This window comes from Notolabrus celidotus, chromosome 7 (assembly GCF_009762535.1).
Source record: "Notolabrus celidotus isolate fNotCel1 chromosome 7, fNotCel1.pri, whole genome shotgun sequence".
NCBI classification, from domain to species: Eukaryota; Metazoa; Chordata; class Actinopteri; order Labriformes; family Labridae; genus Notolabrus; species Notolabrus celidotus.
In genome coordinates, this window is record NC_048278.1 from 1,913,984 (window position 1) to 1,941,633 (window position 27,650).

The 27,650-nt window shown below is 40.8% G+C and overlaps 1 protein-coding gene across 1 annotated transcript; it reads left to right on the forward strand.

The window, feature by feature from the left end:
- The first annotated feature begins 130 nt into the window (after positions 1-130).
- Positions 131-26,189, forward strand: cplx2l (complexin 2, like). The gene is made up of 4 exons (XM_034688138.1): positions 131-449; positions 1,867-1,951; positions 22,506-22,684; positions 24,520-26,189. Exons 2-4 carry the CDS (start codon positions 1,921-1,923, stop codon positions 24,709-24,711), a joined length of 402 nt encoding a protein of 133 aa, XP_034544029.1. The 5' UTR covers positions 131-449; positions 1,867-1,920; the 3' UTR covers positions 24,712-26,189.
- Positions 26,190-27,650: the final 1,461 nt, after the last annotated feature.

Genomic DNA, 27,650 nt, shown 5'->3' on the forward strand with positions numbered 1-27,650 from the left:
GATGTGAGTCAAAATGTCTTAAACATGCTGATTGCTAATTAAAAATATCCAGTACTTGTGTCACAGTTGCATGAGTTGTTTAAGGCGCACTTTGAATCTGTTAAAAAGTGTAAAAGCTTCTTTTTAGTTGAAATCGTGCGAATAGAACCGAAGCTGCACTCGGGTGATGTTACATTCATGTGCTCCCTCTCTCCCTCCCCCTCTCTCCCTCTGCATGCTCTCATCTCGTCCTGCAGGAATACACTGTCTTCTTCCTTCGCCGCTGCAGCCTGACTCTGACACAACCGGAATGTCTGCAAACTGAGAGCCGCACTCTGACACACAACCCCGCCGCACAGACCCACAACTTGTGATTTCTTTCTCTCTATCGAAGAAGGAGAAGAAGGAGGAGGTTGCTTGATATCGTTGCTGCGACGAAGCTTGAGGACTTGGAGGAGGATCCGAACAAGGTAAACGATGCCCGCACAAGAGGGACGCGGATGTTTGAGAGTGTGGCTGTACTGTACGGGACCGGATGGATGGAGGTGCATGCACTTGGTGCAGAGATGCTGATGGCTCCTTCCCATCAGGGCTGCATGTAACGTGCCTCAGCTTGTTGGTGCAGTCATTTAACAGGGAGTCTACGTCGCCTGCAGTGACGTTAGTGTAATAGTGCTGAAATGCTGCAGCGCATAAAGAGCTCTGAGAGTGAATACTGTAAAGGGTTCATGCGAGGAGAAGCTGCTGGTGCTGCATGAGGATGATGATGATGATGATGGTGGTGGTGGTGATGGTGAGGAAGGGAACCAGGAAATGATGTGGAGGCGCTCATCTGCTGCAGATTCGACTTTGGGCGAATGGAAATGACCCGGGGACGAAACAGCGATGACACAAATGAGTGCAGCAAGTTTGCAGGAGGAGGAGGATTCGTGTTTTTCTGCAAGGATGTGTTGCAGTGGAGAAAACGCAGAAAAGACGGGAGGATGTAATGTCGCAAACAGATTTGAGGCTACATCCCCCCCCGAAATTTACTCCAGAATAGAATGCTCTTTAGAACTGCTTTGTAGCAGGCCTGTTCTACCTCTGCAAACTCAGGCTCACAGTTGTATAACACTAACAAGGATTTTTGAATGTATTGTTTTCTAGATGGATCATTAGTGACTTACTAATGTCTTAATTAGGATAATTGTAGTCATATGTTGGATAAAACAATAATAATAAAGAAAGAAATCCTCCAGCACTCTGACTTACAAATGAGGACCATAGGTCCAAGGTCAGACCCTGCAGTACCATGAAGTGTCCTCAAAAGAGACAATAAGTTCTGCTACAGATTGTGATTCTCAATGTATCTAATAAACTCCTCCAAATGATGCCTCCTTTATGACCCTGGCTTATTCATCCTTTCTTAAAATTATTTTTCTGTGAGTTATTTCAATGAGGATACATCACAGCGTCAGCATAAATGTACTCGAGATGAAGTGCCGGTTGTAAATCGAGGGCGCAGGTGCTGAGACAAAACTTGTGATATCATGTAGCACTGGAGGGGAAGTCAGTTAAATACTCCTTTTGTTCCCTGAAGAGGAGGTGATTGCATTGAAGTCTATTTTGGATGTAAATTGGTAATACTCAGGAAGCAGGATAAATAATTAAACAATTTCAAAGATGTTGGGGTTTTGTAAAAGAAGAGCTTTTGCAGTGATTTGTGTGGTTCTTCACAGAGCACGGCGCTCCTGGAGGTCGTTTCTATTCCGCATCGAGCCCCATCATCATCAGTATCCTCCCCCCATCCCATCAAAGTGTTGTTGAGAGAGGCAGTGGAGTAAAACTGCATGTCCTAACAGAGATATTCATGCAGTCAATGCTTGTTATTCTGTCCTCTGGCTGCAGGTCTGTCCCTGATAACGTGACCAGTGAAGGAAGAGAACACAGAACTGCTTCATCATGAATTTTGTAATGAAAGCTGCGCTGGGAGGTGAGTATCAGCCGGGCTGGAGGTTGATTTAACAGCACTGCAGTGTTGAGGATTTAAAGCTGCACTGTACGAGCACTGGCCCCGCTAGTTATGGGGACGCTGGGCTGAGATAATCCGTCCTGCACCAAACTCCTGACTTCACACATCAGCTACGCATTACCCCCTCCCTCACCCTCTCTCCTTCCCTCCTGCTCTCTCTTTCTCTGCATCCATCTTTTAAAACTCCCCTCAGGGTACGATGTGTTTTTTTCTAAATGTCATCCAGTTGGTCAGATTCTCGACAATGACAGAGTTGTAAGCCGACATGTTCGCTGCCTGCTGTTCTGCATTCATGCTTTTGTAGAAAAGTGGCCAGATATGCTTTAAAAGTGTTTTTAGAGAAGAGCATGCTGCAGATGGGACGGTAAAAGTAAAAGTGAGAGAAGGCTGAATTTAGTCCTGAAACTTTGGTTGTCCCGATTGCACAAATTTACTCTTCAAAAATGAGCTTTCTAAGGTTTTCACAAGACTTACAACACATGGCACTGTTTGCTTTTTGAGCCATCTGTCGCCGTCTTTTCAGGCAAGAGGAATAAAAGAGGCCTGTTTTGCCAGAAACTAGGACTAACAGTTTTTTCAGGAGACTTTTGTCCTCTAAAGCCTCCAGGTATTATCCTGCAGAACACTATCTTGGCTACTATTTGCCCCTAATTAGTCTTCATTATCGCCCTGTAATTCATCCTCCTTGTCAGCTTCATGGGGGAAGTCAGCAAAGCAGCAGATGCAGGGATCGTACAGTCATTGGTCAGTGGTTCGTGGTGCTGAGCCGCTGTTGTCGGCCGGTTACAGTCGGGACGTGGAGTCCAAGCTGAGCCCCTGCCCCTCATTGGGATGCAGGGAGCACCGGCACTGCCTCCTTCTGCATAGCGGCTGTGTGTCTGCGCTATGAATTCTTAAATCAACTGCACTGCATCTGAAGCTGCTTTCGCCCGAGCCGAGCTGCACTCAGCCTGCAGACTTTGGGAATAGATTTGAGAGTGTGGGTGTTTTCCTGTGTGTGTCTGAGCTGTGCCTGAGATGTTTTATAGATATCGTATAAGGACAGAGTGTGTGTGAGTGTGTGTAGTGTGTGCTGTATCTCCAGGGTGATGGATTATGGTTTAGGGTTTAGATTTTTGTGAAAGGGGTGCAAGAAAGAGAAGGTGCAATTATAATTAGAAATCAATATGTATACCTCTCAGTGTGATTATTCTGCTGTCAACGCAAACTGTCTTGGGAGCATGTTTTATGGCCCTGGACACGGTGACCTCTTTCATTCAAAACTGCTGACAGTGCACCTCATCTTTAAAGCTCCCTGGGGATAAAAACAGATAATGAGACCAACCAATTAAAGAGGTAATCAATAAGGAATCAAAGAGAGGGGGAGGGCTCGTTGTTTTAGACAGCCATATATTTAAATATTCTGCAGACAGTTGGATGTATTTTTGGGCGTTGTAGTCTCAACAGTGTACTGCATGATCATTGGTTTTACTCGTGTATGATGAACAAGCCCAGAATTTCCCTTTGCACATTTTCTGTCTCATTTTCTAATTTTTAAAAAGCATCAAAGAGGCGAGAATTTTAAAACATGTAAGTGATTATCTTATAATGCAGCATTCATGGTCCCTAGAGGATGAATCCTACTAATTTTTGTGATCCACTATGAGGTTGCAACTGTCCCTCAAAGTGATTTAATGTGGCTTCATTTAGCTGCTCTGCAGAAAATGACCCTACCTATATGAGCATGTGTCTGTGTTTTCTCTGCTGTTATGAATGAACCTGCTGCTACTGATGCTTTTGATAATGAACTGTTCACTAACTCTAAACTTAGGAGTCACCTGGCAACAAAGGAAGGCAGAATTTTCTATTTTCAAGGTTTTATTTCAAGGTTAGCAGCTATTTTTCTCAAAATCTTTTACTATAAATGGATAAAATTTACTATTTTTAATCATTCATTTTTCATTGCATTTTTTCAGTATTTCTTTGTTCACCACAAGTTAAAAAATTATATATAAGTAACAAAAAAAAGACAAATAATAAATACAAAATAATAATAATATTAATAAAGAAATGATAATTAATAGTTCAAACAAAACAGAAGATACACATAAGAAAACAATTAATAATAATAATAATAATAATAATAATAATAAATATTTTTAGATAACTTAAAAAAAAACATTCTTGAAGATATCTCACGATCCCCCATTTGTGTCTGGCGACCCCCCCAGGGGGTCCCGACCCACACTTTGGGAACCCCTGCTCCAGAGGATGAACCGTTCAGTGGTTGGATATTTTATCATCAGAGCAAAATGTCTTCGATACCAATGCAATTTCATCCTCCCATCTTTTTGGTTCACTCACTTCATCACTTCTAAGCTAATATTAGCATGCTAACTCATTTGACCAAACAAACATGACAAAGTGTTTTTCTACCAATCCAGTTTGAAAAGTTAGAAACCAAAGAGTTAAATAAAACCTCTGTTAACTGTTAAAAAATGTCCGAAACTCGCTCAAGGTTGTTTTGCTTTTGTCAAAAAGAGTTGAGAACACTTCCAGATAAGTCCTGATGAATCTCCCGTTCATCGTCAGCTCTGAATAAAGCGTTGATAAAGACGATCAAATGCACGAAGAAAAACAAAGAAGAAGCTGTTCACGTTGTCTTTACAGTCATAAAAGGTTAGCATATAGTTCCTACTGTGAAAACATCAAACTGCAATGTGCCTGCTTGAAAAAAAGTCAAATTAATTTTTTGCAAAATTTGAAAACCTGCTTTTAGCAATTTAGATGTCTTTAATACCTGAGTTAGCTTTTAGCTCCAAACACTGTTTATCCTCAGGGAGCTGCTTCTGTTTCCTCTCAGCATCCATCTTTTTCTGTTCTTTTGTGTTTTCAAATTTAAACTTGAATTCCTGGTAACACTTTACCATAAGGGTCCCTTAATTAGCGTTAGTTAATGCATTATTAAGCATTAATTAACAGTTCAATAATAGTTTAATAATCGTTATAATGTATTACCTAACATTAACTAACACATTAGTTAATGCATAAATAAGCAGTTAATTAATGTCCACTGCTGAGAGTTAATTAATACATTATTAAGCATTAATAAAAGTTACAAAACTTAATTAGTTAACCATTAGTGAATGCTTTCTGGACCCTTATTGTAAAGTGTAACACATGCATCACTTGAGTAACACATTATAAATGCTAAACTGCCTCATAAGCATTACTTAACCATAATTAAGCATTAGTGAATGCTTTTTGGACCCTTATTGTAAAGTGTAACACATGTATCTCTTAGGTAACACATACGCTGAAGCAAAATGAGTTGAAATGTAGTTGAAGCAACACATATAAAGAATTCAACACATTTTATTTAGAATAAAACAGATAATCACAGATAACATCTCAACTGGCACAGAGAAGTACGGTGGCCCTGAGAGCTCACAGCACTGCAACTTAAGAAAACACATGCAAAAAGACAAAACACAAGCAAATTAAGAAAACATCTTCACCAATTTGACAACACATGCGCAGCATTTAGAAAACGCGATGCAAAGACCACAACACAATACATTAGAAAAACGCGCTGCAAATAGACAGCAACACAACACAAGTGTTTCCAGAGGACACTTAAAAGTGATGCACATGCTTATGTTTTTGCTGATGCTTATGAGGCAGTTTAGCATTTATAATGTGTTACTTAAGTGATGCATGTGTTACACTTTACAATAAGGGTCCAGAAAGCATTCACTAATGGTTAACTAATTAAGTTTTGTAACTTTTATTAATGCTTAATAATGTATTTATTAACTCTGAGCAGTGGACATTAATTAACTGCTTATTAATGCACTAACTAATGTGTTAGTTAATGTTAGGTAATACATTGTAATGATTATTAAACTATTATTAAACTGTTAATTAATGCTTAATAATGCATTAACTAATGCTGATTAAGGGACCCTTATTGTAAAGTGTTACCGAATTCCTTTAAATGATTTTGACACGAGACTCAGAACGTCCCACAGAGATAATTAAATTATTAACTATAACGAACCCCAGCAGGTACCCGACCTGGCCTGACCTTGCCCCCTCCATCCTGTGATGGTTTGGCTTCTGTCTGGGTCTGGACTTGCTGCGCTGTCAGGCTGCTCTTTCTGCTGAGTTTGTCGTGTGACGAGCGTCTGATGAGTCTCTATAAAGGAGAGGGCGCTGCCAGTGCATTAACTAATCCTCAGAGGCTTCTTTGGTTTCAGATACTTGGAAGAAAACCGCATTGTTACGCTGGGATGATTCAGCAGGACTCAAATCCAGAGCTGTGCGTCTGCAGAGTGCAGATGTTTGTTAGACACATTCTCTTTATCGCTGCTTGATGCTTTGCTAAGTTGTCACATGGGATTCAGAAGTGTTGTGTTGTGGTGACAAGAATTTAGCAGAATAATAAATAAAGAGTCAAGTCTGTGACTAATCCAAATCTAGATTGAGAATTCAGAGTACAAATGTACGGCCTCTCCAGCAGCTGGAGGCAGTGACTACAGAACATCTGTGTTACTCTTTTTATTGATTTTGCTGCAATGTGGAAATAAAAAAGTAGTTCATCAAACACTTTACTACCAGATACCAATCTTGTGGTGATTCTTCTCACTTATAACTTTTTATAGATGAAGTTAATTTGGCTAAATGAAAAAAATCAACACACATTAATTACCCAGCTGTCTTAAATACTCGATTCTGATTGGTCCAAACTCTTGAACACAGTTAATGATTCTGAAAAGCAAAAGCAACGTTAGGAGCAGCCTGAACACACACGTCACATAAAACAAATAAATGCACGGAAAGGAAATCACGGCACATCTAGGGTGCAGGGATTTTACCTCTTCCTGTTGACACTGTGAAAAAAACATTCATTTATTGCATCAGTAAACAACATGGAGGATATATTTAATTCTACGCTGAGAAGAGCAGAGAAAAGAAGAGGAGAGACAGTCAAGGACGTTGAAATACACAAGGAGCTGAGTGAGAGAGACATCGATCAAGCTGAAGCAGCTGACACTTTGTGTCGGAGTCGTTTCTCACCCTGTCAGGATTCTATTTGGCATAAACCCTGGCTTATTATATATTAGCCCTTACACATTACATAATGCAGGCTGCAGCAAGAGCCCTGTGAAAGGTGATACAATTAGAAATGATTTTAGGATGCCTTTTCTAAGCTTGGCATCCAGTTTGATCTTTCCTGACATGTCCTGTAACATTTGGATTCAAAGTTGAAATGAGCACTAAATCATTCTGACTCAAATCGTAGGTGTGTTTTAATTAATTGAGGTAGTGTAGAAATGAGACCAGCATGCTCCTCTTGTTGATTGCGCTGATTGTTGATCGACTGAGCTCTGTTGTTATTAGGAATCCATCCCTCCCACAGTGTTTGCTCCTCACCTTGACACTAAGGAATCCCAGCGGCTTCTTTGTGCATCGAGTACTTTTGCTCCTGAGTGCTCTGGCGCTGACTCAGCACTTCCTAACTCTTAAAGTCTGAAGTTAGTTTGACAGAATCGGGGGGTTGCGGGGGCTGTTCAGTCAGGGAGACATTAGTCCCGAGGTGTGCAGCTCAATTAAACCCTGAAGGCCTCAGGCTGCCGTCAGACCCTGACTACATCAGCAGAAAAGTCAATGCTGTTCAGGCAAGAAGCGAATGTTGAGGTTTAATTATCGAATTTGGAAACATTTTGCCTTTTGAGTTTAGTCTCTTTAATTAATGGGTGGTTTGCCAAAGTGGGGAATGACTTGCTGCAGGAGGGAAGAATAAAGTTGGGCAAACAGAATTAAATTTAATGTAAAACTGAACATGAATAAAACATCAACAAAATCAATCTGACAGTCCGCCTTGTACACTTGATCAAAAGTATAATGTGCAGCAGGACTGTGCTGCTATTTCAATGTTTGCTGCAGAGCTTGAAGGAGGTACAAGGGAAATTTGGGAGAATCTTTCAGCATCAACAGATTTACTGTTGTGGAATAATGAGCATCAATCTGTCTTGAGTTATGTACTGGTACAGCTTTATTTCCATCATGTGTAAAAGCAATGCAAGTAGTTTATTTAATCATGATAAGGGTTCCTTGAGGAGTTCTTTATCCATGGGTGCAAAGAGAGTGTTTAAAGCAGACTGTAAGAACTTATGAGACGTCTTTGAACCCATGTTTTGAGCTGTAAAGATAAAATCAATTCGACTTTAGAGTAAGGATAAGAGGAGATGGAGTTCATATTTTCATATGAGGTTCTGTAATTAAAGGATTATTGATTCCTTTATGTCTGCAGGAGGTAAAACGTACGTGCTCTCTGGATAACCCTTCATGGTTGGTTAGCACCGTGCCCAAGCTGCTTAAAATAGCGTATGACGACGAGAGGCCTCGCCCTCGCCGAAGCTCTGTGGCAGACTCAAAGGAAAACACAACACGTTTAATTTTTCATCCTTTTCGAGGCTGCGAACATTTCACAATTTTTTTGTTGTTCTGCAAAAGTGATGTGCCTTTGAGAGGAGGTTTTGAAGCGCTCGCCACCACCGCGAGTTGAGATGTTAACAGACAGAGGAGGAAAACTGACAGTAAGCGTAATGTTCGGTTTTATATTTCAATAACTGCAAGCATGGATTACAAACAGAGCAACAAAACCTTAACGCTGCTTTGTGATGATATGTGAAGGCATCTTTATGTTTGGTGCTTAATGTGGAAAATCGTATTTTTGTGACAAGACTTAGAACAAAAAGGCTGACGGTATTATATTTAAAATCTTCTTATTGTTGTCAAATCCTGTGAAACCTCAAAGACATTTTATTCCTCCCTACGCTGCAGACCTCCAGCGTCATCCAAAGTAAGTTCATCAAATAATTTAGAAACCCAGTGGTGAGCTACAAAGCTCCTGTTCTGCACTTGACTCAGTCGTCCTGCTGCTGAACTCAGGAGTGCATTAAATGTGTATCAGCCGGAAATAACCCTCCACAATGAGAAAAACTCAGCACCAAGCTGAATCAGACATTTATAAGACCTCTAAAGAGAACTGGAAAGTACCACCACTGTTCCTCCATCAAATACTTATACTCTAGTACTCTTTCAACCTCTGCAGCCTCCGAGTGTTCAACACACGCGTGCTGTAAAAACCATAAACCTTCCTCCTTATAACCTCTTCTACCAGACTTCATAAACGTTCGATCGTTTGTCATCATGTAGGTTTAACAAAGTGTCAGCAAGTCCATCATGTCCCACTAATGAGTGACATTTCAGAGCCTGAAGTGTGACAGAGCTGTGCGGTCTGAGCCGAGATGAAACAAGACGACACCTTGAGATGTTCTTCCTCCACCTCGGCTCCTCAAAGTGCTGCATAATCACATTTAGCAGCGCTCAAATGTGATTGGCTGAGAAAATCAGCTCTGCAGCGCTTGATTGGTCCAAAGGGTTACCACTGAGAGACACTGAAACACACACACACACACACACATACACACATACACTTCACATCTTTTTCCTGTGCACTCACTACTCCGGGAAATCAAATTCAGTGCATCAAATTGACCTTGAGCATCTGCAAGAGCACAAAGAGGTGGTGTGTGTGTGTGTGTGTGTGTGTGTGTGTGTGTGTTGTGTTTTTGTGTGTGTGTGTTTGTGTGTGTGTGTGTGTTTGTTTGATAGTCAACTGTCAAGATTCCATAAATAATGCATCTAACCATGTAAAGCATAACTGATGAGGAGGGACTGATGGACAGAGAGAGAGAGAGAGAGAGAGAGAGAGAGAGAGAGAGAGAGAGAGAGAGAGAGAGCGCAGAGGTTGTTTGTTTTGAAAAACGGGTGTCCTTTACTTTACAGATTTTTCAAAAGCTAGAAAATCTAAATACATTGATGTTTAATCACTGTGCATACTGCAGCACAAGCACATGCACTCATCACACTTGTCTTTTCTAAGCAAAGAAAAATCTCATTTTTGATATCTGCCCAGTTTTTTTAGACAAATCTGTCATTTCTTCACAGAAGTTTATTTTGAAAGAAGGTGGGATGAAATATCGACACCTTTCTGCATGCATATTCAAGAAACAACCAGACTGCTCCTGAACGTGTTTGTATTTCACTCGTAACGCTGCAAATTGATATTTTTGTGCACAAAGTGAATCCCTCTAAAGATGCCTCGAGGAAGAGGAAGCCTCTGTGCAGGGGTGAAGCAGAAGTGTGCATTACTGATTCAAATGCATGGAGCAAGAGCAAAACATCAATATTAATTATTGAAATAGGAAAACAGGATGTCAAAGGATTATAAATTCCCCTTAAAAACATCAATATCCACAACCAAATCAGTCCTCATTAGTTTCTGGAGATGCTTCTGTTGTTTGATTCTGAAATAGGACATTTTGGCACTTCATAAAGATGCTAGATTGTTCTAATGATCATTATTCTTCACCCTCCTGCTGTTAATCTTACAATCAAAGTGGGAAGTTGCTGCTCTATCCACTAGGGGTCAACATATCCACAGGGTATCTTTAAAAGCAGCCACAAGCATTTAAAAACACACACACCAGGACTGCACTGAATGAGTCACCACGTTAAGCAATCCTCCAGCTTTGACGTAGGCAGGTACGACGCCTGCCTGTAGTTAAAAAGGGTCTCACTCAGGATGGGGTGTGAATACTGCAAAAAGTGTAACCCAGTCAGGTTTTACTGTCCCCCCTAACCATCTGTATGTGTCATCAGCATTCCCCAAAATACCACACGTGGAAAAACTGGCACTCAGGACGCATCAGCAGCAAGGACAGGTGTGACAGTAGCTGGACTCAGAGCTGGTTTACAAGCTTCATGAGAGGGAGAGGAGCGTGAGAGTAGGTCTGTAATATGCAGGTAATACTTCCACCTTTGTCCAGAGGAGAGCTGTGACAGAGTGGGATCACGTTTCAACGGGTTTATAAGATTCAGGCTTCTTAGAGTGCAATTTTCCAATAGTTGTTCTGGACGTCTCTGTTGGTCTGTCACCCTTTGTTTCCTGTTTTTTTCTTGCAGAGGGTTCTTATAGAGGTTGGAGTCAGAACTGCATCATTGAAAGTGAAACACTTTGCTCATGATGCCATTATTTCCTTGCCATTATTTTGTGATGTAAACATTCATTTCACCAATGACAAAACTCGTCCTTCGGCACTTTGAATCCATCACTGAAACTAATTGGGTTTCCTGATTACACATTGATTACTTCAATCAATCAATCTTTATTTGTATAGCACCAAATCACAACAAACGTTATCTCAAGACGCTTTTACAAACAGAGCAGGTCTAGACCACTCTATGTCACATTATGAACAGAGACCCAACACCAAGACAGGATAAGACTCAGTCTGACCCCACCTTAATCCATCATGAGCATTGCACCTCACAGTATTTAGCTAGTTACAGTGGTGAGGACAAACTTGACTCTTGTTGGGTAAAAACAACAACATCAAATCAATCTAGGAAATCAGTTGTTGCACATTTGACATCTGCCTGTTGACACTGTGGCAGAACCATGAGGTTTATGTTAGCATTTTGAATCAGTAAACAACATTGATTATTTCTTTTAATATCTTTTATTTATTTAGGTAGCACGTTTTTTTTTAAGATTTGTGTTAATTTTTTATCTTAACGTTTTTAAATACACAGGATCATGTAAGAAAGTCTCAGATGAACATGTTCTGAATTGATTTCCTCCACTTTGTGCTCTCTTTTCTGGTAAATCGTATTTAAATTAGATGCATCTGCTGTTGTCAGTGTCTTCAAATTTCCCGTCATCTGTAAAAAAAAATAAAGAAGGGAGGAGAAAACAAATAGGTTGAAAAACAAGGAGCTCAGTGGGAAACAACACACGGACCCCGAACCATTTTTTTCCACTTTGCCTTGAAAAAGATGTTTTCTTAAACTGTGTGCCGAGAGGGTGCGCTTGCTTATGTGAACTTCAGACATCCAGTGTTAATAAAAGCAGTCTTCTTCTTGATGCTCGCTGCAGAGCTGCTCCACCTAAGGGAAATTTAAGCAAACTCTAAGCGTAACTGCCACCAATTATGCAGCCGAACAACAGCGAGCGCACGCTCTCCTTCCCTCCCTGACACATCTCTGAGCCGTGTGGAGACAATGGTTTCTGTCCGGAAGGCCAAACCTAGATCTTAATGCTCATCCGCTCTCCCAGCACACTTTGGATTTAGAGAGGGATTTGCTGGAGAACGTTGAGAGGGAAAAGAGAAGATAAGTCGTGTGTGTGTGAAGCTGTCAGAGTTCAAGCGCTGAGAGAGTTAGCCAAGGTTAGTCTTCTCTCTGTCTTTCCCTTTAGACCGTGGATTTAACAAAGATTCTGGGGAGAATTTTCAAAAGGAGAGAATTACAGAGATGACACCTTTTATTTAAGCAGCAAGGCAGCAGCCAAGTATCGACAGAAGACTCTAACTTTATCTCTGGCAGCTCAGTACGGAGAGTTTCCACACTGGAAATAACTTAATCCTAGAAATCAGCTGATAGTGTTCCAGTAAAGCTCCCAGCTGATATACATTTATCAGTTTGGGTTATGTTTTATAGCAGAAATATATGTGCTGTAATATATATTTACCATTTCACAATGCAATATTTCAGAATACTCATATTGGTGCAAAATCAAACAGACTGATTCAGTTCAAAAATTCAATTTACCATTTTCTATAACCGTAGATGATTGGTTTATACCTCTTAGATGATTATCAACATTGGTATCATAATGCAGTGTTATGTTGAGACAGTGATGTGATCATGTTGTATTAATTCATGGAACGATAAGTTAAGACTCGCAGCATACATTTCCTTATAATTTTTTTTCTAAGATTATTACAATTATAATTAGAACTATTTATTTATTTATTTTTATTCTTCAATATTTTCATTGTTATTTTTCATTATTTATTTACTTATTTATATTAAATTTTCATTGATATTTTTTATTATTATTATTATTATTTTCATACATTTTTGGTATCATCGGAAAAAATATTGAATATAGAAAAAACAGTGCACAGGTTTATTTTGTAACACTGTAATCACATTATTCTTAACTACTTTAATTATTTTATTTTGTTATTATCATAATTTTACAAAATACCTACTGCAGAAAACATAGTAAAAATATATTATTTTTTAATTTTTAATTTTTTCAGTAATGTTTTTTTAGTATTTCTTTTATAATTATAATTTTACAAAACACTTCATGCAGAAAACAGTGCTCAGAGTTATGTACTAATGCTGTCATCACAGTTTTCCAGCAGAGGGCGCTGTGAGTATGTTTTACACATAGACTGTAAATAAAAATGGACAGCGTTGCTCCGCTGGTATTGGTTGCTCCGCTTCTTCCCGTTGTACGGTTCTGAAGCCAAAAAATCCTGCTCCTGGGCGCCGCCATTGTGCAGCCAGAGCCTGTGAAGCCACTGTAATAAGCTCCGCCCTACAGCGTAGCGTCACAAGACGCTGTGTGTCCTTTGAAGTTTCACTCTACGGCGGCTGTGAATCAAAGGAAACCAGGAAGTAAAACCCCGTTTTTTAAACTCTAATAACTAATGAAAAAGAAACATTTCAGGAAAAAGAGGCCTTGAACACAAAACAGTCAAATACTAACTACATATCACCACAGCATACGGATGTGAGAAACGTGTATTTATTTTTAAAGTTTGACTGCTCCCCCATTCAAATTAATGGGGGAGACGGATTTTTTGACCTATACTGCAGCCAGCCACCAGGGGGCAGACACACGGCTGAAAGCCTCACCACCAGCCACCGGAACTTCTCCCTTGGTTTTACAATACTCTCGGTATTCAATGCAGCTCATTTATAACATGAATACCTTTAAAAGTCCTCTTGGTGCAAAATTCAGGGTACATAATACATGAAGAAAGAGGAACATTTTGTTACTGAGCATAAAACCACGAGGTACTGGTTGTCATGTTGATAATATGAAATGTTTGCCATTTAAAATAGTCAAAAAATTGGTACAAGAACATTTTTTAATCTGTTTGGTTTTAATCTGTACAAGTTTTTAATTAAAATATTATTTTCATGAAGGATTAAAAAATTATATCAACCTTCCAGTCATTTAAAATTTTGTACAGGAATCAAATTCTGAACAATTAGCTTAGCTGTGTTGGAGTGTTTCTCTGCAAAGTGGATCTTTAACTCATAATTAATGTGAATGATCCAAAAGAGATCAACGGAGGCTGAAGGCTAACCTGTCAGCTCTCTGTTAGCTTAGATATTAAAGTGTCATTCCCACAACTTTAAATCTTTACTCAGTACGCAGGAATAAAACGAGGAGGCACTCGATCTGAAACACAGCCTGACATCGCTCATGTGATGCCCGAGAGCTTAATGGAATGACTCTGGTTTCAAAGCGCGCTGCTGTATCTCTACAACGGTTCACAAAGCAGGAGACCGGATCATATGCAGCTCAATATAACTCGGTCTTTGTCTCTCAGGATCCTCTCTTTTACGTTTGGACAAAGACGATCCAGAAGATTTTGGGAAACCAGACCAGGTTTATTTTGGTTTCCAACGGATTAGTTAAAGAGAGGATCTTTTGAAAATGAGGCTTAGGCAGTGAGTCAGTGCTCCACTTACAGGACTGAATAGCTGTGCTCACATGAAGACATTCCTGCTCCCAGATCATAAAATAATCCTGAACTGTGTAATATTTTGACATTACTGAGCAGCTCGAATAAAAGCGTATCAATTAAGAGTCAAATGGTGTGAACAGTGATTCTGGATCGCTCCAATCTAAATCCCCCTTTGGTTTTTGCTCATATCTGCTGCTATGATATGAAATGCAAGCTGTTTCCTAGCAATTCATTTAAGATTAATTTAACTCCATACAATATGTTTGTATTTAATCAGCAGGGTGGATATTAAGTCTGTGAACAAACAGCCCGACCAACACTTAGACTGCAATACAAGCTGCATCTCTTAAACTGGCTCCGTGTAAATGCTATCATTCACATCATATACTGTGCTTACAGTATGTGCCTCCACACACACACACACACACACACACACACACACACACTGTAATCTGCACATTCATACACACATGAAGAGTAATTGCTCCAGCACATAAGAAATCATGCATGAGAGCTTAAAAAGGAGCAGAGTAATTATTTATACCCACATGTACACATATGGAGGCTGACTGTATGAGCACTTTAGCTCTGTTTCTGCCGCTCCGTCTTCCTCTCACACACTCTCACACACACTTGCAAAAGGGAAAGGAAGGTGGATCACGATCGCTCGTATACTGCAACGTCAGCTTCCCCGCCTGTTCATCGAACGCTGACACGGCAAGAGCTCAGTTGAGTTTCTTTTTAATCCATCTCTGACTCACTTTTATGCAAATGCATCATCGATGTGATAGATTTCAGATTTCTTTATTACTTTGTGTTTCGTTCCGTCCTCAGCTGAGGTGTTTCCTGCATTTTACAACATTCCCTGCCCTGATTGTTGATCGGTTTTCAGTCCCTGTTGGTGGCCATCTTCCTCGCCTCTTCAGCCATTTTGGCTTTTTATGATGTCCCAGCTCTTCTGCAGAGAAAAGCTTGAGCAAAGTCCAATGAAAAAAGGTCTTTACATCATGTTAAAGTCCAAAAAGCCGACACACAGATAAAACAATCACACATATTGAGTGAGACAAAGGTAAAACAGCAGGCAGGGAATTAAGCTGGCAAATGGAATAAAGGCTAGAGGCTTACACACACACACACACACACACACACACACACACACACACAGGAAACATTCTGTCAGAGTTAATGAGAAAGGCTGGGACATTTGTGCAGGACTGATGGGAAACTTGGAGGCAGCAGGGGAGTTGAGGTGATGGCGAATAGTTTGGAAACCTTTATTTATTTAGTTTTTAATTCTTGTTTTGCTTCTGCTCTCTCTCAGCCTGCTAGCTGCTTAGAATCAAACATACCCCTTTTCGACCGAGGCAGTTTCAGGGTCAGTTCGGAGCCGGCACTCAATTCAGAACTGTTTTTCGTGTTTTGTCTGCGAATGAACGGCTCCCACCCGGGGAAAACTGGTTCTTGAGCGGCTCCAACTCTTTGCTGGTCTAGAACCGCGAACTGCTTACGTCAGGGACAAGAGGCGGGGTTGCCGTGACCAAAAACACAAACCAAACATGTGTCCTCCATTGTCCTGCAGCGAAAAAATAAAAGAGACTCATGGATTCCAAGGTCTCTTCAGGACCTCATGTGGTTATGCAAAACCAGGAGCAACACCAGCAAGCATGCTACGTTGACCGCCATCTTTGTTGTTGTGAGGGAAAGTTGGCGCTAGCGCTGCTGGGAAAAGCAGGCACGTAAATCTGACGTCATGACGTGTCTCTTCCACGCACTTGAGCAGGCGAAAAAACAAACGGGTGCTGTGGTGATTCGAGAGTTCAACCAGCTCCAAACCAGTGCGAGCACCAGCCCGGAAATACAACCCTGTTCACGTTGGTCGAAAACAGGTTACACTGACACCGACCCAAACCCCAGTTACATGAGAGAAAGAGGACTTCTGATAGTTTTCCAAAGACCTTTATCGACCTCCGTCTGTCCGTAAACCATTCCAAACTGATTTCCTGAGAGCTTACACCGCCAGACTTCGGTCCTCCGGTTAACGACCACATGCTGATTACGCATTGATCCAGTCGACCAAACTACACACAACTTTATCTCCATACTCTAGATTAAAACACTGCCAAACCACACTGCCCTACAAGATGACATCTGCGCTTGTTTACATCCTGGTAGTAGAGCCTTAAAGCGTTATGGCAGTAGCCGTTAACCGGAGCTACAGCCCCAACTAGTGGCAGGTGGCTGCACTACAGCTTCAACACAACATATGTATACTAAAAATATAGATCATTTGTTAAAGGTGACATATCACGCTTTTTCATCAATATATATTGGTCTAAGAGGTCCCCAAAACATGTCTTTAAAGTTAATGCTCAAAAAAACACTTTGAAATCAGATTTTGGTCTGCCTGAAAAACCCTCTTCTTCATTCCTCCTCAGAACACTCTGTTTTCTCTCTGACCACGCCCCCTCAGGAAGTGGATGTGCCTCGGCTCTCCAGCACGTTGATCTAATGTTTACATGTTGGCTGAATATACACGGCTGCTCAGAGATCGCGTTACTTCAACCCTCTGAATCTGATCCTGACGGAGAGGCGCCTGTAGCAGGACCTTTCTGAAGGTTTGGTCACAGATTTAGTGTTTCTTGTTGTTTTATTTATCAGTATGTAGACGTGTGTCTTGGTACACAGCTACAGCTACAGCTACGAACATGTAGCTATGTGGCTATGCTAACTAGCGCTAGCACTTATCCATGATAAATAAAAATCATCCACTAGATCTTCAAATCTGCAGACGTGGGGAGTAAAACCGACCTCTGCCAGAAAGGCAGCAGGACCTTTTATGAAGGATTGGTCACAGATTTAGTGTTTCTTGTTGTTTTATTTGTCAGTATGTAGACGTGTGTCTTGGTACACAGCTACAGCTACAGCTATGCACATATAGCTATGTGGCTATGCTAATTAGCGCTAGCACTTATCCATGACAAATAAAAATCATCCACTAGATCTTCAAATCTGCAGACGTGGGGAGTAAAACCGACCTTTGTGTTTATTAAGACAGCCTACAACTAGCATGCCTCCCTCCTAAGCTCCTTGTTAGCACACATTTGTGCAGGTAATGAAAACAGAGGAGGGATTCAGTATTATTTTATACAGTCTATGGGCTGAACAAGCTCCGAGCTCTGACTCCGTGACAGACCGGATATTGTTGTTACGTAACAAAAACACTGAAGTCTGAAACGGCTCGTTTCACACACATTTACAGAAAGGTGGAGAAATCAGAACAGGGGCAGAATGGATTTTTTTCATTCTCGGGGGGGTTGTAGACATATCAGAGACACATATTTCAGGTAGAGAACCATTAAAAAGTCCATTTTGCATGATATGTCACCTTTAAACAAACTAGTAATTCAGGTGCAGACGGTCAATCGTTATGTCAACAAGATGTGCACATCCCAAAAGATAATAAATATGCATTACTTCACTGTGTAAGACAAGTTCACCAGGGAGGTCAACACCATTGTGGAAGACTTAGGCCTAGTTTATACTTCTGCACCTATGTCTTCTGTGTTGACTCAACGGTGAAGACTACAGCGTAGGTCTTCCTAACCATGTTCCAACACAGAAGCCTGACGTGCACTTCCTCCAAAATCTAACTACATGTACACATTGAAACCACGTGGACCACAATCCCTGTGATTGGTCCGCTGTGCAGCATCCTGTTTCCTGCATTTATAACATTTCGGAATCAATGTACTTGTCCTCCGACGTCTCCTCTCTATTCTTCTTTGTAATAATTGCTGAAAGATCAACATTTATCAGCTCCAGTTTAGTTTGATAAGGTCTGAGTCTCCAAAGTTCACTGTGGACAAAAACTGTGTGACCCGACTGCATTGGGCACCATGGCATAAGACCAACACAGAAGTATAAACCAGGCTTTAGGCCATTCATTCATTTCATTCAGTCCCAGGACAGCCCTGAACAATATGTTTCTGTTTCCTTTTTGCTGAGAGGATGTAAAAACAAACACAGCAAATATATAAGTTAAACTTTGTATCATAAGAAGAAATCAAAGGTTTAAAACCGAGCATTCAGGACTGGTTGATTGGTGCATCAGATATCAAGTCCTGAGCTGTAGAAGTTTTTCTCCTCGCTCTTCAAATCAAAATAAGAACACTTGAACTTTTCTTTTCTCATGTCGCCGATTAAACTACATTATTCAACAGGGTTAACACTGTTTATTTTTAATTAGATTTTTTTGCACACAGTGCTGCAGAGTAACATTTTTATTATTAATAAAGAACCGTTATTAAATGGACAACTTGTCCTTAATAGTCTGCAGTTTTTCTTAAGTTCATCTACCCTTTTTTCTCTTTCCCCTTTATTGCTGCAGCGCTTATCCCTCTCTCTTCATCCTTCCCTCTCCTGTCTTTTATCTCTACGTTCTGCTGCAGTTCATTTTTTTTTATGCTGATGACTAAAAACACGAACGATACCAGGGGCATCTTCCAGCTGAAGGAGTGCTCCCTCTTTTTTTTTTCTTCTTGGTTGTGTAGTTTATCTCCTCAGATGCCCTTTGTCTGCCTCTCAACCTTCCCTTCCTCCTCTCTCTCCTCTCTTTCCTCTTCCTTTAATCCCTTACACCTAATTCCTCCCCTCTCATCTTTTCCCCCCTCTTTCAATTAGCCTCTTTCTTCTTGTCAATCCCTCCATTTTGTCTGCGCCTCCATCTTTTCAGCGGTCTCCCTCTCTCCCTCACAGAAACTGTTTGGTAATCCTGCTAACTGGAACGGCTCACTTAATTGGACTCAATCCTTTCTGACAGATTCTTTCTCTCCCCTTACTCCCTTGTTTTTCCTAAATAGGATCCTTTTTTTTTTTACCCCAAAATAAACTCCCTCCCCCTTGTCCCTCTCTCCTCTTCTTCCTCACGACTCCTCTCTTCGTCCTAATCCCCCGACCTCTGGCTTTTCTCTTTATTTTTCTTTCCTGTTGATTCTTGCCGACAGCTTTTCCTCATTCCTCTTTACTTCTTTTCTTCTGCTTCACTCAGTGTTTTCCTGCCTCGGTATCGTAAGGCATTATTTCTGGAGCTGTAACTCCTGCAGGGACAGTAGGAAGTCTTGCATAAGACATGTTCCAGTGCCTAGTTGTGTAATAGTCAAAAACTTAGATTCACACTGCACTGTACGCTCTCTTCCTCTCCTTGAGTCCTTCATCATGCATCACACTCATCATACAGAGAGTGAAACCACCAGTCAGTCTGCTTTTCTGTCTGCTGCAATCTGACAGCGCAAGAGCAGCATTATGGAGACGTGACAGCTGAAGAGCAACGAGACGGGGATATCATTGTTCTCGCTTCCTTTGAGGAGGACGTCAGGGCTCAATCTCACTTCACCTGACTTCAGAAAGACTCTTTTTAAACGATCATTATTTTGTCAATGTGGAAACATCTTTGATTCAATGTATGAACCTCCTTTTGCATTAATGAAACTGGCTTCAATTCTATTTGAGGTAAAACAAACAGGCGAACTAGGACAGGCTGGCGTACGGTGTGTGTGGCATTTACTCAGGGTGGAGTCTATTTGTCTCGTCAACAGAAGCCACTGTATATAGTTCTCATCATAATCCTACCATAATGAATTATTAAAATAAAGAGAATAACATTATTCAAACACATTAAAGCGTGTTATGAGAATGATAATAATGTGAAATGTTCTCAGTGACAGATATAAGATAAAATAAGATATTACTTTATTGATCCCCCGGGGGGGAATTCAGTTGTTACAGCAACCCAGACATAAGTACAATCAAGAAAGAAGTTTCAATAAGTACAAAAAAAAAAAAAAAAAAAATAAGATAAAAAATAAAATAAAAAATAAGTAAAATAAAATAGATAAATAAAGCTAGAATACAATTTAGATATATACAATGTTACAAATGGAATTTAAATTAAATAGAAGTAATTACAGGCAGTATTATTAGAATTAGAATTCCAGCTTTGTGCAGCAGAGGAAGTGATGCGGTGGTGTCTTCGCTGACAGTAAGGCATCATCAGCAAACAGTATGAACACAACGAGTTACAAATCCATCCACATCCCGATAAAAACACACACACACACTTGACACAAAGAGACACACGGCTTTGTGGCTGCACGTGTTGTTTCATTAACACCTCGCCTGAACACTGAGGTGTGAAGTGAACAGAAGTGGGTTAAAAGGTGAAAATGAAAACACATTTTTATAACCGTGTAATGTGTATTTACTTTGTACTACATTAGAGGAAACAGAGAGGTTTACGCCCTGAGAAAGCTGCCGAGCTAACTTCAGGCTCACTCACTTGCCTTCAGACTCAAACTCACTACAGAGAGAGCGCAGACTGTTTCCACTGCTCTAAATCTTCCTCAGGGTCGGACTGATCGACCATAGAGAGTTCATGTTTCTTTTTCTTATTGAACTACTTAAATTAAGATGTATATCACTACATACACCACAAAGGTTGCAGCTTTATGAATACAGGAATGCAACCTTAAAGACATCAATGAGACATCAACTTTATTGACTCCTAAAGCCGTCAGTGGCTGTAATCTTCGGTCCCATGGACAAAGTCTTTTTGTCATTCCTCGGACTCGCTCTGTTTTTGGCAAAAGTGCTTTTAATGTTTTTCTCCCTCATCTTGGTCTGAGCTTCAAGCTCACCTAAAACTGGATTGCTTAATTTGATTGGAGGGTTGATAAAACTAGGATAATCTGATCAGCTTGTGCACATGTTTTAAAGCTTAAAGGTGACATATCATGCAAAATAGACTTTTTAATGGTTCTCTACCTGAAATATGTTTCCCTGGCATGTCTACAAACCCCCCGAGAATGAAAAAAATCCATTCTGCTCCTGTTCTGATTTCTCCACCTTTCTGTAAATGTGTGTGAAACGAGCCGTTTCAGACTTCAGTGTTTTTGTTACATCACAACAATATCCGGTCTGTCACGGAGTCAGAGCTCGGAGCTTGTTCAGCCCATAGACTGTATAAAATACAACTCAACCCCTCCTCTGTTTTTTATTCCCTGCACACATGTGTGCTAACAAGGAGCTTAGGAGGGAGGCATGCTAGTTGTAGTCTGTCTTAATAAACACAAAGGTCGGTTTTACTCCCCACGTCTGCAGATTTGAAGATCTAGTGGATGATTTTTATTTATCATGGATAAGTGCTAGCGCTAGTTAGCATAGCTACATATCGTAGCTGTAGCTGTGTACCAAGACACACGTCTACATACTGACAAATAAAACAACAAGTAACACAGAATCTGTGACCAATCCTTCAGAAAAGGTCCCGCTGCCTTTCTGGTAGAGGTCGGTTTTACTCCCCACGTCTGCAGATTTGAAGATCTAGTGGATGATTTTTATTTGTCATGGATAAGTGCTAGCGCTAGTTAGCATAGCCACATAGCTACATGTTCGTAGCTGTGTACCAAGACACATGTCGACATACTGATAAATCAAACAACAAGAAACACTAAATCTGTGACCAATCCTTCAGGAAGGTCCTGCTACAGGTGCCTCTCCGTCAGGATCAGATTCTGGATCAGATTCAGAGGGTTGAAGTAACGTGATCTCTGAGCAGCCCTGTATATTCAGCCAACATGTAAACATTAGATCAACGTGCTGGAGAGCCGAGGGCACATCCACTTCCTGAGGGGGCGTGGTCAGAGAGAAAACAGAGTGTTCTGAGGAGGACTGAAGAAGAGGGTTTTTCAGACATGCCAAAATCCAAATGCCAATGTGAAACTTCTTATGCTGCTGTCTTGGCCAGGACTCCCTTGTAACAGAGACATTATATCTCAATGGGACTATTCCTGGTAAAATAAAGTGCAGTTTGTGTCATGGTCTCATCTCTACCTCTTGTTTTGTCCGTTTCTCAGGAGGTCCTCCCGATGTGGGCAAGATGCTGGGCGGGGAGGAGAAGGAGGAGGACCCCGATGCAGCGAAGAAGGAGGAGGAGAGGCAGGAGGCCCTGAGGCAGCAGGAGGAGGAGAGGAAGGAAAAGTATGCCAAGATGGAGGCTGAGAGGGAAAGCATGAGACAAGGCATCAGGGACAAGGTATGATGACGCACAAAGAGCTACTTACTAAGTGAAATAACCCGACATTAACCCAACTTAAACAAACAACTCAGTCTGTCTGTCATTGCTAGGAAAACAGCCAACACTACAAAAGAAAACCAAACAGGGAATACATCTAATATCAATATTTCATCATTGCTAACAGGAACGGGGAGATGATCAAGCAAAAACTAAAATCATGGTAGAACCGTGCATGAGACGTTTTGATGTCGCCACTCGTAATGACGTCATGACAGCGAACTCTCTTCATGACAGACCTGTGTTTGAAACAAGACTGTGTTTGTTTCTTTCTTGTTATTTATAGCTTTTATAAAATAGATCAGTGGAGCATGAGGAAGCGGCTGCAGAGAGAGAGGGCAGAAGAAAGAAGTCAATAAACAGAATGTGCTCTGATTAATTAGAATACATTTGAATAAGGAGACAGGAACGGGGAAGTTCAGGGAGAGGACTGCATTATAAATGTAAACAGCGCTCCAATAATAGCTCTTTGTTGAATAAACAGAGTCAGTGCTTTAGTTACAGATGAAACATCAGGATTTATTCTCTAATATTGACGCATTATAAAGATGTTTCAAATGTTTCCATCCCAAATGTCTCATCGAGTATCACATTTTGAATCAACACATCTTCCTGTGTTTGCTCTTCCTCTGACGTGAGACCGCGGAGCTGCAGTGCAGACACGCAGAGAGAGAGACCGGCAGTCTGTGGGTGGGTGGGGCACATCTGAGGGGAACATTGTGAATCAGTGGGATGAAAAGCTGCACGTCTCCCCAGGCTCCTCACCTCCTCCATTCCCCTTAAGTTCTCCCAGTGGAGAACAGAGAGCGAGGAACAACTCCCAGCTTTCTCGTTACTGAAAGGTTTCCATCAGCCTCCTCCACAGCTCCATCCCTCTGAGCCAGATCCTGAGCAGAGTGTCCGTATTATATCTGCAGCCTGTAACTTAATGGATGTTCGTAGTAGAGTTTGACAGAGCAAATATTTTAAAGTGGAAAGTTACTGTTTGGGAATTTAATGACGCTGATGTTGCAGCCTGAAAAATGAGACGACAGTTCCACAGTAACCGAGATTCTCACTACACCTCTTGTGCAAGTTGTCAGCAGTGACAGATTAAAGTCTTCTCTTTTTCTTTGCAGCTTTCAATGGTGGTCTTTTTTTTCTTCCGTGCCTTTTTCAAGCAAATGCATACACAGATGTTTTTGACAGTGCGAACACTGACAAACACCAACAAACACCTCTGACATATTCCAAAGTAAAGCTTTGAAAGAGAGAGAGGAAGACATGAAGGGTTCTGCAGCAGAGTGTAAAAATAGCAAAAGGCTTCAAATAAGGTGTGAGGTATCTCGTATCTGCCAATAGGACAGGTGAGTAGGAGTAGCTGTGTGTGCATTATGCTGTATTCGTGTTGTATGAGAGTTAAGAGTAATTACAGGTTTACAGCTAGTCATACAACATCATAACTCTAATAGGAAAAGTGTGGCTCAGCCTGTTCAGCAGATATGATTGCACAGTATTTAAAAACAGACATAAGCAAACACATGAACACACACGAAGACACACACACACACGCACACACACACACACACACACGCACACACAGAAATGCCAATCGGAATTACATCCCAGGCCTGTGATGCTTCCAGCAGAGCTGCAGGCTCAGCACAAGTTGGTGTCAAGCTTTTCAGGGCAGAAGGCAACTCGGATCATAAAGCTGCCTTAATGGATGCTGTTGGGCATCACAAATGAGTGTAAAGTCGTACAATCACGGTGTTAATCCCACCCTGTGTCTTAAGTTCTTCATATTTCTGTTTCAGTACGGCTTAAAAAAGCGCGAGGAGGCCGAGGCTGAGGCGGCCGCCGCGGCAGAGCAGCCCGCAGAGGGCAGCTTGACTCGACCCAAGAAGGCCGTGCCAGCCGGCTGTGGCGACGAGGAAGAGGAGGAGAGCATCATGGACCAAGTAATGAAATACCTGCCAGGCCCACTGCAAGACATGCTGAAGAAGTAGGCTAGCCCACTATAGCTTCGTTCAAAGGCTACATTCACAGAGCTGAGTCAAATCAGAGGTTTGTTTTTCATCCTGAAGATGGATCTGAAATTCGCTTCATAAGCTAAAAAATGTTCAATCAGATGTTTTTTTTTTAATATTCTGTTTTTTGTGTTTGGACAAATCAAAGATTCATGCAGGGGGAAGGATTCGGGTGCAAACCAGCGGTGTGAATTGTAGCCATTTGACTTAGCCAGGTGAACGTTAGCTTGACTGATGATGCTGACAGCACGCAGAGGGGCTGAAAACACAACGTTAGATGGTTTATCCTTCTAGTCTGAGCAGTTTAAAAACTCCTTTTCTCTCCTCTGCAGAAGCTGCCGAGCTTTCTCGCAGCTCTGAAAAATAATCTCCCTCTTCACTCTGTTTGTACATAAATAAATGATTACATTACAAGCCTGGAGGTGGGCAAACAATCATAAGATATTATGAGAAACTATTATACTAACTGTGTGTCTGTCTCTAAAATAACAAAAAAAGATATATGTGATAACTTGATAAGCCATATTTTAAAAATGAAAATTAAAGACTACTGTTGTGTGCTCCTAAAGCTACTGTTTTGTGTTCAACCATGTCCGATATTTATGTCAAACTTTTTGCACACAGTGTTACACTTTTCTCTGTCAGACCTGTTGTCTGTCTGCCCGACACACACGCCCCGAACGCCCGGACATCAAAGTGTAATGGCACCCATGTAGTGTAGTGTTTAACAAATGTTTCTATTCCCCTGTTCAGTGCGTCTCCTTCTTATGTCTTGCATGCCATTTGTCTGGACAAGTTTGTTGTGTGGATCTGTGCAAACTCACCTTCCCCTTTATCCTCTTCTTTATCATGCAAAAAATATTAAGGCAATAACTCCTAAGTTTGAGTGTGAATTCACTTCCATGTCGATATAACCGTTAATAATATCCGTAGAAGGAAATAAAAAAAGATGTGTATGCATTCAGGACTTTTGATTTACAGTTTTTTTTTACCTTATTGTTTGATGAAGAATGACCGTGTAGCCGTTCATACAACAGCCAAAACCTAAGCTTCAGCCATAAAACCAGAACTTACAGTATATACTCTAACTATCAGGATCTATTACTCGAGAGAGAGTACTGAAAGAATCTGTTTGAAACAATAAGACATCTTTAGCTATGATTTGTAAGATACGAAAGGAGAAGTGTTTGTGTCATGTAGAGAGAAAAGACCACCTCCCTCGATACTCTCACGGTGACGTGATCGTGCAGTTTAGCTGCCGCTGTAGTTACACAGGATGTGTTTTCCTAGAAGACAAACAGTGACGCTTGATTTAGTCGTTCCACTAAATGTTGGTTTAAATGTGAGAGTGAGCTGCTGAGGGTGACCTGATATGCCATGAGCAATAAAGGATTATCATGTATGTTTCTGCCTGAACTTCAATAAAAACTTAAAACCTTGTTCACAGACATTAAAAATGGGTCTTTCTTTGTCCTCTGGGATGTTTGGTTGGCTTTCAAACACAGTTGGGAGAAAAATTGAAGGTAAACTGAGAACTGGTGCATCCTGTCTATAATGAGTAACTAAAGGCGTCTTTGCAAAATATATTTTATACTTAAACACTATGCTTTCAGTCTGTTGTGCAAGTTTGTTTTTGTATGCACAACATTCATGTTACCAGTACTTGTGCTTGTCTTACTATAACAAGCTAAAAGGTCTCAGGGGAAAAGGCAACTCTTTGATTAAAGCTCCTGTGAGGGATTTTTGTGCCCCCTGTGGACAAAGCAGTGCCTTTAATCTCTTTGATGGTTACTATGATTTAAATCAGGGCTGCCAAACTTTTCAGCCTATCACCTCCAAAATAGCAATACTGAAGACAAGCGACCCACACTGTCCGTCCAGGAGGTGAAATGTTCCTCACTGCCATGAGAATAAATAAAATAGAACAACAGAAAAAGGTCTAAGATACTTTAACTAGCTGCTAAATTAAACTTCAGTTAACCTCAAGCGGCAACCTCCAGTCTTAAAATATGAGGCCCGTGTAGAAGTGCTAAAAACTGCAGTTTCTTGAGTGTCCACTAGAGGCTAGCTGCAGAAACACCGGACACACATACACACTCATTCAAAGAAGACGATCTGTACAGCAGAAATAAACATGTTTACAGCCTGGTTCAAAAACAGTTTAGTCTGAATAGCTCATTTCTCTATCAGCACACACTGTATAGGGTGCATTTATAATAAATGATTTTTTAAGATAATGAACTTACAAGTTCTGCCCAAATAAGGGCGTGGCTGACTTGATTGACAGGCGGGAACACTGTTGCGAAAAGGCTTAAGGCCCGCCTCTTTACCTCAGACTAGCTCGACAGATGTTAGGTTGAGTTCAGCATTTCCAATATGGCGCCCGCTGACGATTGGCTTCAAAACAGGGCTTCAGAATCAGATGGGTGACGTCATGGAGACTACGTCCATTTATTCTAAAGTCGTGGTTATCCCACTGATACTGTTGTTTATCCGGCTTAGTCTCATTATAGGTGATGTGGCAACAAAGAGAAGTGGAAAACAGATATTTTTTACATGGTTTTGTTTAAAATGAAACCACTATTTTCCTTTTTGTGTCCATAATGATGGCTAAAATATGTTTGTTTTTTCGTCACATATATCAGTATGATAACTGTATGGCAGGAAGCATAAATGCAAAAAATGTGTTTTAAGTTTATTTAATTTTTGACCTATATCCCATCTGTTAAAATGGAGGAGGTGGGCTTGTGACCTGTATTGAAGCCAGTCAGGAAATCATTTTGGGAACCCCTGATTTAAATTATAGTCATCATATAGTAAAATTAACATAAAGAAATCATCAATCTTGAAGCTGATAGCTTGCTTTGCTTTTATACACTACTGTTCAAAAGTTTGGGGTCACTTAGAAATGTCCTTAT

Excerpts from the sequence above, each read along its gene's own strand:
- cplx2l (XM_034688138.1), top strand. The coding sequence starts at position 1,921 with ATGAATTTTGTAATGAAAGCTGCGCTGGGAG. Across the intron at positions 1,952-22,505 it reads AATGAAAGCTGCGCTGGGAG|GAGGTCCTCCCGATGTGGGC; the intron begins GTGAGTATCAGC and ends TCCGTTTCTCAG. Across the intron at positions 22,685-24,519 it reads GACAAGGCATCAGGGACAAG|TACGGCTTAAAAAAGCGCGA; the intron begins GTATGATGACGC and ends TTTCTGTTTCAG.